This window comes from Cucurbita maxima, unplaced genomic scaffold (genome assembly GCF_002738345.1).
Source record: "Cucurbita maxima cultivar Rimu unplaced genomic scaffold, Cmax_1.0 Cma_Scf00134, whole genome shotgun sequence".
Taxonomy (NCBI): Eukaryota; Viridiplantae; Streptophyta; class Magnoliopsida; order Cucurbitales; family Cucurbitaceae; genus Cucurbita; species Cucurbita maxima.
Genome location: NW_019272150.1, coordinates 46,225 through 62,368, shown reverse-complemented (window position 1 = coordinate 62,368; position 16,144 = coordinate 46,225). Strand labels below are relative to the sequence as shown.

Below are 16,144 nucleotides of genomic sequence, written 5' to 3'. Positions count from 1 at the left end.
TTGCTGGAGAGGGTTCTAAAAACTCTGAAATTTTCTTGATAGGTTTGTCTTCCCGAGCTCGAATTACTTGCTGGAGAGGGTTCTAAAAACTCTGAAATTTTCTTGATAGGTTCTAATTCACATAATAATAGAATCAGTATTGAAATCGGGACGAAAAACAAGCAAATAGGGGCTGAACGGAGGGAAAAGGGTGACTCACACGTCGTCCATGGGCGTGTCTCACACGTGGAGATTCTACTCCCACGTGTTTGAGGGAAACTAAAAGAAATAAAGTTTAGGGCGTGTCTCACACGTGGAGATTCTACTCCCACGTGTTTGAGGGAAACTAAAAGAAATAAAGTTTAATGTAATAATGGTTTGAATGGATAGAATAATCTGAAAATAAGTTTTATTATTAATCACTCATTTTATTTTCCAAATGGTTAAAACCATTTGAAAATACATCCCATATGAATGGTGAATATGAATATAAAATGCTTTAATTATTATAATATTGTTGCTTTATTTCATAATTATTTTAGCATATGACACCAAATAAGAGAGTGGTAATGATGAGGTTGGTCCATTCAGTGCCTTGAATCATGAACAGAATCGGCATGGGTGGGCTTCTTGGTGAAGATGAGGTTGGTCCATTCAGTGCCTTGAATCATGAACAGAATCGGCATGGGTGGGCTTCTTGGTGAAAGCAAGGTGCAGGCCTGGATCACGGTGGCTCAAAGACGAATTGTAGAGAATGGAGTTGTTAACACCTTGAAAATTGCTGTTCATGAACGATTTTCCAGGCATGTTGGAGCTTGATTTGTTTGAATCTTACACCTTGAAAATTGCTGTTCATGAACGATTTTCCAGGCATGTTGGAGCTTGATTTGTTTGAATCTTTCTCGTTTTCGCTGCTGTAGCTTACGGTTGGCTTTTTCTTGTGGGTTTCTGTGGCATCAGATGATTGAGTGATGTGCATGACAGCGCCTACGTTCTCCCCTTTGATGTTTATAACATCACTTTGCTGCTGATGCGTTTGCTTCTGCTGGGGTTTGCCTGAGCTGTACTCCGATGCTCGGTGGTCGGTTTTCGCAGGCTTCTCGCTAGTCGTCTTCTGGTAAAGGACGGATTTCTGCTGGACCTGTTTAAGAATACGTACATAACATCATACCTTTAACAACATTATGACCCAAAAAAAAAAAAAGATCATTTTTTATAAGATGTGAAACTTCTACCTAAATACGTTTTAAAAACCTTGAGGGGAAGTCCGAAATGAAAAGTCGAAAGAGGACAATATCTGCTAGGTATAAGCTTGTGTTGTTACGGTTGGCATCAGAGCCAGACACTGGGTGATATGCCAGTAAGAAGGTTGAACCCCAAAGGGTGGTGGACACAGGGCGGTGTGCCACCAAGGATGTTAGAGCCTGAAGGTAGTGAATTGGGGAGAGGGAGGGGGAGTCTGGAGGGGGAGTCTCACATTGATGAGAGAAGGGAATGAATATCAGTAAAAACATTGGACCCCAAAGGAGGGTGAATTGTTAAATCCGACATGAGTTGAGTAGGAGAACGAAACATTCTTGGCGATGGGCTAACAAGGAGGCTAAACCTCGAAAGGGGGTGGATAACGGTGTGTTGTCAAAGACACTTGGCCTTGAAGGGGGTGGATTGAGAGGAGACCCACATCAATTGGAAGGAGGTGGACACGAGGCAGTGTGATTACAAGGACGTTGGGCCCCAAAGAAGGTGGATTGGGGGCTCCCACATCGTTGGAGAAATAAACGAGTGTCAGCAAGAATGCTAGACTCTGAAGATGTGAGATCCAACATTGGTTGGGACATGATGGATTGAAGGAGTCCCATATCGATTGAATAGCGAAACTGAATGGAAACTGAGTTGTCTTAAAGGAAGGTGAACTCTGAGGTCTCAAAAAAAAATATATATATATATATATATATATATTCAAGCCATCTAGGTATAGCTCAATTATTAATTAAGAAAAATAAAATAAAATTTTGAGTCAAAGGTTTAATTTTGTAGCGCACAATTATTATATTATATTCTTTCTAAGAAAAGTGACCAGAATCTGTATATAAAAAATAAAAAAGTATATATATAAATTACTAATGGATGAAATAAGGTATTTTAATGGTGATTGAACTAACCTCCGGTGGGCTCCTGGGTCGAACCATTGGCTCAGGTTCATGTCTCTTCTCCAAGCTAGGCAGAGCCAGAGGAGAGAGTGGTGCTTGGACAGTGGAGGTGGAATACTTATGTTTCGCCGGTGATCGTGGCGGAGAGGTATAGGTAGTTTTGAACGTTTTAGGAGAAGCCTGGGCACTGCTCCGCCGTTCTCCGTCGTAACGGTTATATGTAGGAGGAGGAGATAGTGGCTTGCGGGGTGAAGTGCTAGGGGCAGCCGCCCTATATTTGGGAGAAGTAGGAGGCGAGGGATATTTCCTAACCGGAGAAGTGATTCGAGGAGACCTTTCTTTAATAGGGGAAGTTTGAAGAACATTGGCGGTGGGCGGAGCAGATGAAAAAACTTCCGGCTCCGACGTGGCAGCCGGCGGCGGAACATCAAAGCGTGGGGCCGTGGCAGGGCGGGGCAGGGAAGAGAAACGGTTCCATGTACGACCAAAACGAGGAAGATTTGCCATTACAAAGATTGAAAATTTTTAAAATGGTCGGAGAGATGGTTAAAGCTTTGAGGTTTGTGGGTATTTATAGTCAAAAAAATTGGAGAAGAAATGAAGAGAAGTATCAGATTCAAGAAGAGCTACTAACAAAAAACCCTTCAAAAGCAAAGAATAATTATTTTAATGGAGTATCAGATTCAAGAAGAGCTACTAACAAAAAACCCTTCAAAAGCAAAGAATAATTATTTTAATGGATTCTCAAGCAATCTAAAAAGCCTTCATTTTACTTAGCTTCTCCCTTTTTGGTCCCTTATGGTTGACGCTCGTAAACCCGAACATGGTCTAAACAAATCTCAAGGAACGATCATAACTCGTTGATTGACTTTGTTTATAAATGATTAGACTTTGTCGGATGAAAGTATACGACGTGTTCATCATCAATTTAAAACTGATGCACACTACCCACTAATTTGAATTGATATGAGCTCTATACATGTATTGTCATTTCATATAAACTGATGCACACTACCCACTAATTTGAATTGATATGAGCTCTATACATGTATTGTCATTTCATATAATAAATCGACGATAGTTAATGATATGTTTGTCACTTTCTTTAACGATTCTCGAAAATCATATAAGATTAATCAGGTGTATTTTCATTCCTTTCTCTCAAACAAAATAGAGAATCAAAAAAATTTATTAAAAAAAAAGGAAATCAAAATTTGAGAGGTGGAAACATAAAGAACATAAGGAATCTTTCTAAGATTATTTATCATAAAATTCAAAAAGAAATATTTGTTATTTGTTATTTTTAGTTTAAGAAAAAATTAGACAAAATTATTATATAATCAAAAAGAAATATTTGTTATTTGTTATTTTTAGTTTAAGAAAAAATTAGACAAAATTATTATATAATAAGTTTTAAACTTTTTATTTAGATATTATAGTTTTAAATTGTTGAATGGAGTTGTCTCTTGAAAAGATGACACGACAAATGATTGGATCATAAACAAATTGTTTATTAAATGATTAGTTGTATTTAAGAAAAGATGACACGACAAATGATTGGATCATAAACAAATTGTTTATTAAATGATTAGTTGTATTTAAGGTATAAGATATAAATATAGTTGTAAATCGAACTTAAGACTTGGTTGAAATTACAAACAACTCATGAACGATTGAATTCGTACAAAATGGTATGGATTTTGAATAATTGTCTATCATTCTCACCCATGCAAAATGGGAGGGATATTGAATCGGCTTACAATGATTATACACATAGACACAACTTATCATATGGTGCATAAGAGTGCAACTATTGAATCGGCTTACAATGATTATACACATAGACACAACTTATCATATGGTGCATAAGAGTGCAACTCTAAGTCTAATGCCTTTAATTTTTCTTACTCTAAATTAGTAACGTTGCAACATGCATGCGTAAACACATATCGAATTCTAATAATAAATACTTTTGAAATAAATTAGAATTAAACACCTATCAATTGCAATGTTACTGCCCTATCATATGATCTATCTTGACTTCTTTGGCCTTTCCAGTGTTCACCGTCATCGGGGAGCTTTACCTTTACCTGAAAAATATAATTGACTTCTTTGGCCTTTCCAGTGTTCACCGTCATCGGGGAGCTTTACCTTTACCTGAAAAATATAAGAGTAGCACGTGACTTGAGTATTTTATGAAATACATAGTAAGTCACCCTATTCTTAGGGTCAGCAATGCAATCACACACATAACATGATTGTGACCTATCTTAAAGTTGTCACATGACCTTGGACTCTTTCTAGTTTCGGACAAGGTTGGACGTGTAGTACTTCTCAACATACGGCTCATGTACGTGCACATGGACCCACCAAACGGGATCGTATACGTACCTCCTGGGCCTGGCATGGTCGGTCTTAACATGTTACATGTCGTCGGTCACTACGGAAAAGGAAAGACCTGCATGATATCATGACAAACATAAATATCGAAGGTACACATCTATACAAGCATAACATAACGGGGAAGTATCCCAATGTACATGACACACATACATGCCTAAGGTCCTTATGATTTACATTCAAAACATAGCATTAACGTCATTCTTTTTCCCATTTCATCCATGACATATTCCATACATGCATTATGTATACATGGTAAACATCACATAATCTTTACGTAACATTTTATTTAGTCATAACATGATATAATGAACATCACATGCATACATAGTATAACATCACATTTCAATACATAAAGCACACGAACATAGCATAAAAATATTACGATACATGCCGAGGTCACAAGGCATGCACCATCATAGACCATATAAAGGTTACTTACCTAATTAACTTAGGTCGGTGTCACCAATTTATGCTTAATGAAAGTTTGATTTTGTCGTTTGAAATTCAAGTCAATTTATGTGTGTTCATAACATCCGTTTCAAATTCAAATTCTTGCAAAAATATTACTCTAATTTAGAATAGTTATGTGTTAGACTTCATGCTTATATTAGAGTTTTTGCATGAGTAAAGTCTTAAAATATTTATATATATGTTTATTGTGATTAACACAACAAAGTTTCCAATAATACAAATTTAGCATTGATCCATCAAAGAACGTAATAAATTTAAANTTTTATAAGATGTGAAACTTCTACCTAAATACGTTTTAAAAACCTTGAGGGGAAGTCCGAAATGAAAAGTCGAAAGAGGACAATATCTGCTAGGTATAAGCTTGTGTTGTTACGGTTGGCATCAGAGCCAGACACTGGGTGATATGCCAGTAAGAAGGTTGAACCCCAAAGGGTGGTGGACACAGGGCGGTGTGCCACCAAGGATGTTAGAGCCTGAAGGTAGTGAATTGGGGAGAGGGAGGGGGAGTCTGGAGGGGGAGTCTCACATTGATGAGAGAAGGGAATGAATATCAGTAAAAACATTGGACCCCAAAGGAGGGTGAATTGTTAAATCCGACATGAGTTGAGTAGGAGAACGAAACATTCTTGGCGATGGGCTAACAAGGAGGCTAAACCTCGAAAGGGGGTGGATAACGGTGTGTTGTCAAAGACACTTGGCCTTGAAGGGGGTGGATTGAGAGGAGACCCACATCAATTGGAAGGAGGTGGACACGAGGCAGTGTGATTACAAGGACGTTGGGCCCCAAAGAAGGTGGATTGGGGGCTCCCACATCGTTGGAGAAGTAAACGAGTGTCAGCAAGAATGCTAGACTCTGAAGATGTGAGATCCAACATTGGTTGGGACATGATGGATTGAAGGAGTCCCATATCGATTGAATAGCGAAACTGAATGGAAACTGAGTTGTCTTAAAGGAAGGTGAACTCTGAGGTCTCAAAAAAAAATATATATATATATATATATATATATTCAAGCCATCTAGGTATAGCTCAATTATTAATTAAGAAAAATAAAATAAAATTTTGAGTCAAAGGTTTAATTTTGTAGCGCACAATTATTATATTATATTCTTTCTAAGAAAAGTGACCAGAATCTGTATATAAAAAATAAAAAAGTATATATATAAATTACTAATGGATGAAATAAGGTATTTTAATGGTGATTGAACTAACCTCCGGTGGGCTCCTGGGTCGAACCATTGGCTCAGGTTCATGTCTCTTCTCCAAGCTAGGCAGAGCCAGAGGAGAGAGTGGTGCTTGGACAGTGGAGGTGGAATACTTATGTTTCGCCGGTGATCGTGGCGGAGAGGTATAGGTAGTTTTGAACGTTTTAGGAGAAGCCTGGGCACTGCTCCGCCGTTCTCCGTCGTAACGGTTATATGTAGGAGGAGGAGATAGTGGCTTGCGGGGTGAAGTGCTAGGGGCAGCCGCCCTATATTTGGGAGAAGTAGGAGGCGAGTGATATTTCCTAACCGGAGAAGTGATTCGAGGAGACCTTTCTTTAATAGGGGAAGTTTGAAGAACATTGGCGGTGGGCGGAGCAGATGAAAAAACTTCCGGCTCCGACGTGGCAGCCGGCGGCGGAACATCAAAGCGTGGGGCCGTGGCAGGGCGGGGCAGGGAAGAGAAACGGTTCCATGTACGACCAAAACGAGGAAGATTTGCCATTACAAAGATTGAAAATTTTTAAAATGGTCGGAGAGATGGTTAAAGCTTTGAGGTTTGTGGGTATTTATAGTCAAAAAAATTGGAGAAGAAATGAAGAGAAGTATCAGATTCAAGAAGAGCTACTAACAAAAAACCCTTCAAAAGCAAAGAATAATTATTTTAATGGATTCTCAAGCAATCTAAAAAGCCTTCATTTTACTTAGCTTCTCCCTTTTTGGTCCCTTATGGTTGACGCTCGTAAACCCGAACATGGTCTAAACAAATCTCAAGGAACGATCATAACTCGTTGATTGACTTTGTTTATAAATGATTAGACTTTGTCGGATGAAAGTATACGACGTGTTCATCATCAATTTAGAACTGATGCACACTACCCACTAATTTGAATTGATATGAGCTCTATACATGTATTGTCATTTCATATAATAAATCGACGATAGTTAATGATATGTTTGTCACTTTCTTTAACGATTCTCGAAAATCATATAAGATTAATCAGGTGTATTTTCATTCCTTTCTCTCAAACAAAATAGAGAATCAAAAAAATTTATTAAAAAAAAAGGAAATCAAAATTTGAGAGGTGGAAACATAAAGAACATAAGGAATCTTTCTAAGATTATTTATCATAAAATTCAAAAAGAAATATTTGTTATTTGTTATTTTTAGTTTAAGAAAAAATTAGACAAAATTATTATATAATAAGTTTTAAACTTTTTATTTAGATATTATAGTTTTAAATTGTTGAATGGAGTTGTCTCTCGAAAAGATGACACGACAAATGATTGGATCATAAACAAATTGTTTATTAAATGATTAGTTGTATTTAAGGTATAAGATATAAATATAGTTGTAAATCGAACTTAAGACTTGGTTGAAATTACAAACAACTCATGAACGATTGAATTCGTGCAAAATGGTATGGATTTTGAATAATTGTCTATCATTCTCACCCATGCAAAATGGGAGGGATATTGAATCGGCTTACAATGATTATACACATAGACACAACTTATCATATGGTGCATAAGAGTGCAACTCTAAGTCTAATGCCTTTAATTTTTCTTACTCTAAATTAGTAACGTTGCAACATGCATGCTGTAAACACATATCGAATTCTAATAATAAATACTTTTGAAATAAATTAGAATTAAACACCTATCAATTGCAATGTTACTGCCCTATCATATGATCTATCTTGACTTCTTTGGCCTTTCCAGTGTTCACCGTCATCGGGGAGCTTTACCTTTACCTGAAAAATATAAGAGTAGCACGTGACTTGAGTATTTTATGAAATACATAGTAAGTCACCCTATTCTTAGGGTCAGCAATGCAATCACACACATAACATGATTGTGACCTATCTTAAAGTTGTCACATGACCTTGGACTCTTTCTAGTTTCGGACAAGGTTGGACGTGTAGTACTTCTCAACATACGGCTCATGTACGTGCACATGGACCCACCAAATGGGATCGTATACGTACCTCCTGGGCCTGGCATGGTCGGTCTTAACATGTTACATGTCGTCGATCACTACGGAAAAGGAAAGACCTGCATGATATCATGACAAACATAAATATCGAAGGTACGCATCTATACAAGCATAACATAACGGTGAAGTATCCCAATGTACATGACACACATACATGCCTAAGGTCCCTATGATTTACATTCAAAACATAGCATTAACGTCATTCTTTTTCCCATTTCATCCATGACATATTCCATACATGCATTATGTATACATGGTAAACATCACATAATCTTTACGTAACATTTTATTTAGTCATAACATGATATAATGAACATCACATGCATACATAGTATAACATCACATTTCAATACATAAAGCACATGAACATAGCATAAAAATATTACGATACATGCCGAGGTCACAAGGCATGCACCATCATTAACTTAGGTCACTTACCTAATTAACTTAGGTCGGTGTCACCAATTTATGCTTAATGAAAGTTTGATTTTGTCGTTTGAAATCCAAGTCAATTTATGTGTGTCCATAATATCCGTTTCAAGTTCAAATTCTTGCAAAAATATTACTCTAATTTAGAATAGTTATGTGTTAGACTTCATGCTTATATTAGAGTTTATTCTGACTAACACAACAAAGTTTCCAATAATACAAATTTAGCATTGATCCATCAAAGAACGTAATAAATTTAAATGAATTATGAAAGAATATAGAAATTAAGAAATTAAAGACTATAGCATTCAAAGATCAAATAAATATTGAATTTATATTTTTATTGATATCGATTATAATCTGAAGTAAGAGTCCAAGTAAATGGCTTTTCTTCTTTCTTTTTTTTTTTAAACGCCAAGAAAATGGCTTATTTCTTATAATTAAATACTTCACAAGCCATCATCTCTACGCCTTGTAGTTCTTACGGCCATCAACAGCGGCTCCGTCGCCGTCCGCCGCATCGGCAAACTTAAGATGCAGGCCGGGATCGCGGTGGTTACACGACGAGTCGTACAGAACCGAATTGTTTACACTCTGAAAATTGCTGTTCATAAATGCGGTCATCGGCACTTTCTTCTTTTTCTTGTCCTTCTTTTCCTTCTTTTTCTTCTCCTCATTTCCATCCCGGCCGCCGTCGCCGCCTTCTGTTTTGTTCTTTCTTACTGTTTCTCCGCCCAAACGGTGGCTGGCCGATAACTTATCTATTTCCATGACTGCGCCGACGTTATGTCCGGCGAGGTTTATAGACTCCGCTGTCTTCTGTTTTTCGTGTGACTTTCCCGAGCCATACTCCAACGGCCGATCAGACTTCACCGGCTTCTCAACCGTCTTGTTGTACACAATGCTTTTCTTCTCTACCTCGGTCTGAATTCTGTTATTGATCATATAAATATTTTTTTTAAATAAATTAAATATCTTGTATCCATTTATTACTATTTCATATTTATACGCAAACAAATTTACAGGTAATTTAATACCTGGGTTGAGTGGTGTTTCCATCTTTGGCGGTGAAATGGGTAGGCGGCAGAGCGAGAGGTGGCGGTGGCGGCGGAGATGTTCGTAGCGACCTTGACGGCGACTGAAGTGGGGATGTTTGGCTTAGCCTGTCGGGATATTTCTTTGCAGGCGAAACCGGAGGCGATAGTTCGTCCTTCGCCGGCGGCGGGCTGGGCACAAGTGTGACGGAAGGTCCATATTTTGGCGACGCAATGGGTGACGTGGGTTTCTCCGCAGGTTGAAGAGTCTGGCTCGTCCTATAAAACGGCAACGTTTCAGGCTTGTGTTCTGCAGCAGGCAGTGTGGTAGGGAGAACTGGCGGCGCCGCCACGGAAGGACGCTGTCGTGGACGACCAAAGCGAGGAAAATTCGACATAGTGTTTTGGTAGCTAAGAAAATGAAAATCCAAATAAAATATGAAATATACTGAAAAGCCTTGTCTTTCTAATTTATTTATATTGTGGGAAATTAGAAAATTATAATAGAAGATCAAATTATTCTTTAAAAAATAATAATAAAAATCTCAATATCTTCTTTAATTATAATATGCTGTTTGGGAAAAATATGAAGAAAAGAATCTGAAATAATCCTATTTATTAATTTAGTATTCATATATTTTCTTTTTCCTTAAACTACAAATTTAATCTTTAAAAAAAATTCATTTTGGTATTTAATTTAACGATGCATTTCAAATCATTACAAATATATTTGTTTTTTTAAATTGAGAAATATAATGAATAATGGTGAATGAAAATAAGAAAAATAAGAATAAAAATATGTTCTTAAAGTTTATGAATGGATTAAAGTTGGCCACCATTCATCTGGAACAACGAATAATCTTCTATCCTTTAAACAACATGCAAGTTATTCACTTCAAATAAAAGAGTGAAAATAACATTTTTCAAATTTATTATTTTTAAGTTAACATCATTTGAAACGTGGATACAGATTTGTCATTGTCGTATATTTTCAGCCGTGCAGCGTCGTGATCTTGACATGTTTATGACAAGTCTTGAGAAGAACCCAAACTTCGTATTCATTTTTCGTCAAACTTTTTGGGTTCGTCAGACCTTAGACGAGATTTGTCTTCGCCAACCAAACACAACTTGTGCACAATCCAAACTTGTTTGGCTACCCATGCTGACTATGCATGCTATGTTCAATCATCTACAACCCGATCGACTTGCCTCTTGTTTGGCTACCCATGCTGACTATGCATGCTATGTTCAATCATCTACAACCCGATCGACTTGCCTCTACACTAAGCCAAATCATTCGTTTTGACATTGTCTTTATTCGAGGTCAAGATCTCTCAACACAACATCGTATCTCAACATGATTTAGGTTTCCAATCAACACGACTGAGATGGACATCCTAAAACATTGATTTTGTTTAACACTCAGAATGGAAATTAATTAAAGTTAAATATAGACCCATCAATAGAGAAAAAAGGAATAGACGAGCAATTGATTCGATAACTTTTTTAGGGAATCTTATTATCCTTAAAAAAGAAAAAAGAAATTTGATTTGTAGTTTGTTATGTCTCATTCAGCTTGGTGGATACAAATGTATCATGGTGAACATAAATATCGTAAGGTACGCATTGTATTAATCATAACGAGAAAGTATCTCAATGCATGTGACACATAAATGCATGAGATTCTCATAGCTTAAAATCATGGCGTAAGGTGCAAATCATACCTCTATTCATTCATAACATAACATGTGAAAATATGCATACATAATTCTTGTCGTATCTTTCACACTTAACATAATTTACATTGCATGGTATATGGAGGCTTATACATCATAAATCATCAATATGATTCCACAACATGGATTAATCATACTATAGCATAACTTATAACATGACATAGCACAAGTTTCGTGATATCGACTGGGGCTAAGTAAATGTCTCCGGTCGGATGATTTGTGTGAAGGGGAGATCGATGCAGTGGGTGTAGCAAATGAGGGCCATGAAAAAAGGTTTCGTGCTCTAAACCATGAACTTCCCAAAATCAGGGGAGATCCGCTGCTTACTGTTCACGGAAACATCCGACTGACCTATACGAGAGTCAAGTCGTCCACGTATCTTTCTAATCTCCTTTCCTTCTATTTATCTGAGATTTTTGGGACTTAAGTTGCCACCAATGGCTTCCAACACTCCCAATCCTAATAGAAGCACCACCCAAATAAGTAACACTTAAGTTGCCACCAATGGCTTCCAACACTCCCAATCCTAATAGAAGCACCACCCAAATAAGTAACCATTCAGACGACTTGAGTAATACTTGTAAGAAACGTTAGAATGAATAGGCATGTTGTCATATCTTAATTTAGGTGGTCTAATGTATAAATACAGATCAAATGTGTTATGAAAAATTATTGAAATATTCATAGGATGAGATTTATCTATATGTTGTTATATGTTTTCTGTTGTGTTAAAAAGAAGGATGGAACATTGTGATCTGTGTTGCAGGTGATTGATTGATGTTATCTCCCCGTTGAGTTTGCTCGAATGCATGAGAATGTATGTTTGTTCTAGGTGATTGATTGTATGATCTCTATATAGAGCATAAACGTCTTTATTGAGATAAGATTGGGGTGTTAGAGATAGGCTAGTTAAGCAAGGACCTAGGTCAAGATGCCTCTAGTAGATTAAGTACCTTAGGATCATGAGCGTGTATTAGGGATCTAGACCTATAGCTCTCAAACTAAAAAAGCTCTAATGAGCTAGAATAATGAATCCAAGAGTTGCGAGTCAATGTTTTAAGCCGTTTAGAAGCCTAAGGACCTAGTAAACCTCCACGACACCTAGAGACAAATAAGGTAGCTCTCCAAAGCACTAACAATGTGAATGGTGTCATCAAAGTCTTCGAGCCCATCTTCTCAAGTAGCATTATCAGTGACCTAGGTCAAAGAGGGTAGCACGTTGAGGCAATTAGGTACCATCATCTTATGGAAAAGGTTAGGGATCTTCTAAATAGGATCTGCATGTTGTAAAACCCGTTTTGAGGGGGGTGAGACAACACAGGTTTATATAGTAGCTGACCGACACATGGAATCGTTTTCTTAGGCTTAATGTAATTTTATAGTCATAGAGTCCACCGGTTAATCTTTCACTTATAATGTATATCTATCAACAAACGTCATACTGCCCTACCATGTTTTATTGAGGTAGTGCCTCAATCCAAGATGTCGGTCATTCACTACCAAGACAAGAGAACTATCCAAAAGTTCGAGACCTCCCAAAACAAATCACGTAATTAATTTCAATACTTTAAATAAATACGTATTCAAATCATATAAATATCTCAAGTCGAAATACAAACTTTGGTTTAAACTGCAAGGGCTGTACACATTAAAAAAGACATTAGCTTTAAAATTATATAATTCACCTCATTTTCCTGGACGTTGATTCAGTTACTGACACAAACGAAATCAACGGCTTAGATTCCATCTTAGCGACCTGGTATCTTTCGGCAACTAGGTCCCACTTGCGGCATGTGGGTCCCATTGGGCCCCATATCGAACCTTCCAAACAAGCCTACGCGAGAACAACACGTTTTGATTTTAAAGTTGCACTAATTAAGATTAGTGACTAATCTCGTCTTAATTACTCAATTCAAGTTTTAATTTTCTTTTTCAAATTATATACTTTCAATTTTATAAAAAATAAAAATAAAAAAATTACATATTAGTTTCAGCATTAATTATTTAATTAAATTATCATTTTAAAATATCATTAAAATATTAGAGATGGTCATACGAAGATACAACTTTCTACATGTAATTAAATTAGAACGTCACATAAAAAAATCTTTTCCTAAATATTTATATGATTTAATTAAATTGTTCACGTTATTGACAATCCTTTACTCAACAAAATACCAACTTGCCTTTCCTTAAATATATGATATGGCTATGATTTTGATACCACTGGTTAAGAACAATGAATCTCCATAATGACACGATACTGTCTACTTTGAATAAGCATTCATGACTTTGTATTTTGTTTCCCTGAAATGCTTCACTTATCATGATTTTCATCTTAATTAGTCGAGGTACAACTTTGCGAAAGGACAAAAAAAAATCTCAATTTCTCTCATCGATCTCTTGGAGACTTTAACCCGTGTTCTCAATTCAATTCAAGACGTTTCATTTATAGGGACTAAATTGTAATTTAACGTATAATTATGAATTAAGGAGGACGGGATATAGAGGAATATATTCCAATTAGGTAAGGAAATAAGTATGGTTAAATTTATTGAAAACTAGAATTTGACTTCCTTGATGAGCTTGAATGGAGAAAAAAGTATAAAATAAATAAAATAAAATAAAATAAAACTTTATTATTTATGGAAATATTCATAAATGGCAACTTAATTATTACTTTTTTTAATGATCTCCTCACCTAATATTGTTTTTTCTTATGACATTTTTCAATTTTACTTCATAATTAAGTATTTTTTAAATTAAAATAGTAGCAACGGGATGACTTACAATCTTATACGTCATAGAGATATTTGTATGAATTAAATTTATAAATAAATGAGTTTATTGTCTATATGGACCTCCGAGAGTTAAATGAGTTTGGTGAACAACCGACCCTTAGTTAGGCTTATGTGAGAGCTGAACCAAGGAGAAACAACTGAGCACAGACAATAGCGTGACTTATCAAGTTTGAGGCATGTGCCATTTCTCTTATAACTTCTCTTTGTCCTACTAAGTACATCCGTGACAATGAAACAAAATGTCTAAATTGCCCTTAGTTCATGTCCACATTGGCTAAATTCTTGGCTTTTTTTTTTTTTTTTTAATTCAAGTTGAGTATTGAAAAAGGACAAAGAAAATGAAATCATAAATAAATAAAAGATGCAATGTTTGTTGTTCCCACGTATGAAAATGGTGACACGATTCCAACAAGAAAACACAAACTTGGGATATTCCGATATTCCACATTTGTCCTTGCCCAATTTTTTTTTTTAATTAATTTTAGTGATATAAATGTTGAATTTTATGTTAATTTTGATTGTTTTTTTTATGTAAAATTTTGAAATTATTAATGTAATTTTAAATAATATGTAATTGATATGGAGGTCAAGATTGAAGAATAACATAATATATGAATAAATTTTGGTGTCTTATTGTTAGTAACTATTGATACGATTTACTTTGTAATTATTCCAAATGATTTTATCAAAATTATTAGTGCAGAAATATGTGAGTGTATATTCTATACAATAAATTTGTATAAGATTAAATCACGAAATATTTAATTTTATTTTATAAATTTGTTGGTTAAGACGATTAGTACTTCAATATGATCATCATAAGTGGGGTATGATCTCCTACTCATAAGAACGTACAAAAGAAAATGATAATTGTAGCCGATTTAATAAACTTGACATTTTGGAAACTTGAGTGAATAAGAAACTGGAAACATAAGTTTCAAAAAATTGAAAAAACTATGTGATAGCTCAAGTCCACCAATAACAGATATTGCATACCAGAATGTTTCATGCTTATCTCCAACCGATGTGAGATCTCACAGTCCACCCAATTTGGGAGCCTAGTGTCCTCGTTGGCACATGACCCGATGCTCTCATACCATTTATAACAACTCAAGCCCACCGTTAGCAGATACTGTCCTTTTGGATTTTCCCTTTAAGGGGTTCCCTTAAGATTTTAAAACGTGTCTACTAAGAAGAGAAGAGATTTCCACACCATTATAAAGAATGATTTAATTCTCTTTCCAACTGATGTGAGATCTCAAAAATTCATTTTACAGATTAGAAACGTATATAAATAGTTCCCTTGAGTTCTAATCTTAGGGGTTTATACACCGTGGTATCTCAAATTCTTAATGATTTGAGAAGGGCTAAGTTTATACATTAAAAAATTGCATATTACAAGAGAATGAGTGATACTTAAAGTGCAGTGACATGTTCATCTGATGGACTGATATTATTCGAAATCTTCGTTCAATTATGACTTTTTTTTTTTATTGAATTTGGGCATTATTATGCCATGTAGGCTTTTCATAATTTTAAGGATCAAGCTTATATTTACTCTTAAACTTATGAATTGGAGAATATCGAGTTCAAATTTATGTTTTCAAACTAATAAACTTATTATTTTTGTTTATGATTGGAATTATAAATCATAAATAAATAATTCACTATTTATCCATATTTTTCTTCCCTAATTTCAAAGGAAGAAAGGAATATTTTGGTAGATTTTGAAAATGATTTAAAGAGAGAAAAAAAAAAAAAAAAAAGGAATCTAAACGGTTATTCATGTCAATTTTTTGTTAAATTGAGATTTTCTTTCATCTTAAGATACATATGTATTTGCATCATCATAATCATTAATAAAATGGAGATTTCTAAAATTATTCCTCCACCACAACAATAACGAAATTGTTATTAATTAAATAAATTTAACCAATATCACAT

General features: G+C 35.4%; 2 protein-coding genes across 4 annotated transcripts; both read right to left on the bottom strand.

Annotated features, from left to right (window-relative positions):
• Positions 1–371: 371 nt before the first annotated feature.
• LOC111473598 (DNA-directed RNA polymerase II subunit 1-like) lies at positions 372–6,749 on the bottom strand. Of its 3 annotated transcripts, none has more exons than XM_023119047.1 (4): positions 2,142–2,675; positions 817–1,120; positions 641–749; positions 372–573 (listed from the first exon to the last, which is right to left on the bottom strand). In XM_023119047.1, the coding sequence occupies exons 1-4, from the start codon at positions 2,634–2,636 to the stop codon at positions 567–569; spliced, it is 915 nt and encodes a 304-aa protein (XP_022974815.1). In that variant the 5' UTR covers positions 2,637–2,675; the 3' UTR covers positions 372–566. The 3 variants fall into 3 exon arrangements, with proteins under 3 accessions (XP_022974815.1, XP_022974814.1, XP_022974813.1); XM_023119046.1 differs by having other exon boundaries at positions 641–809; positions 877–1,120; XM_023119045.1 differs by lacking the exon at positions 2,142–2,675 and adding an exon at positions 6,215–6,749 and having other exon boundaries at positions 372–809; positions 877–1,120.
• A 2,278-nt stretch (positions 6,750–9,027) lies between these two features.
• LOC111473600 (wiskott-Aldrich syndrome protein family member 2-like) lies at positions 9,028–10,113 on the bottom strand. The gene is made up of 2 exons (XM_023119048.1): positions 9,667–10,113; positions 9,028–9,560 (listed from the first exon to the last, which is right to left on the bottom strand). The coding sequence occupies exons 1-2, from the start codon at positions 10,059–10,061 to the stop codon at positions 9,095–9,097; spliced, it is 861 nt and encodes a 286-aa protein (XP_022974816.1). The 5' UTR covers positions 10,062–10,113; the 3' UTR covers positions 9,028–9,094.
• Positions 10,114–16,144: the final 6,031 nt, after the last annotated feature.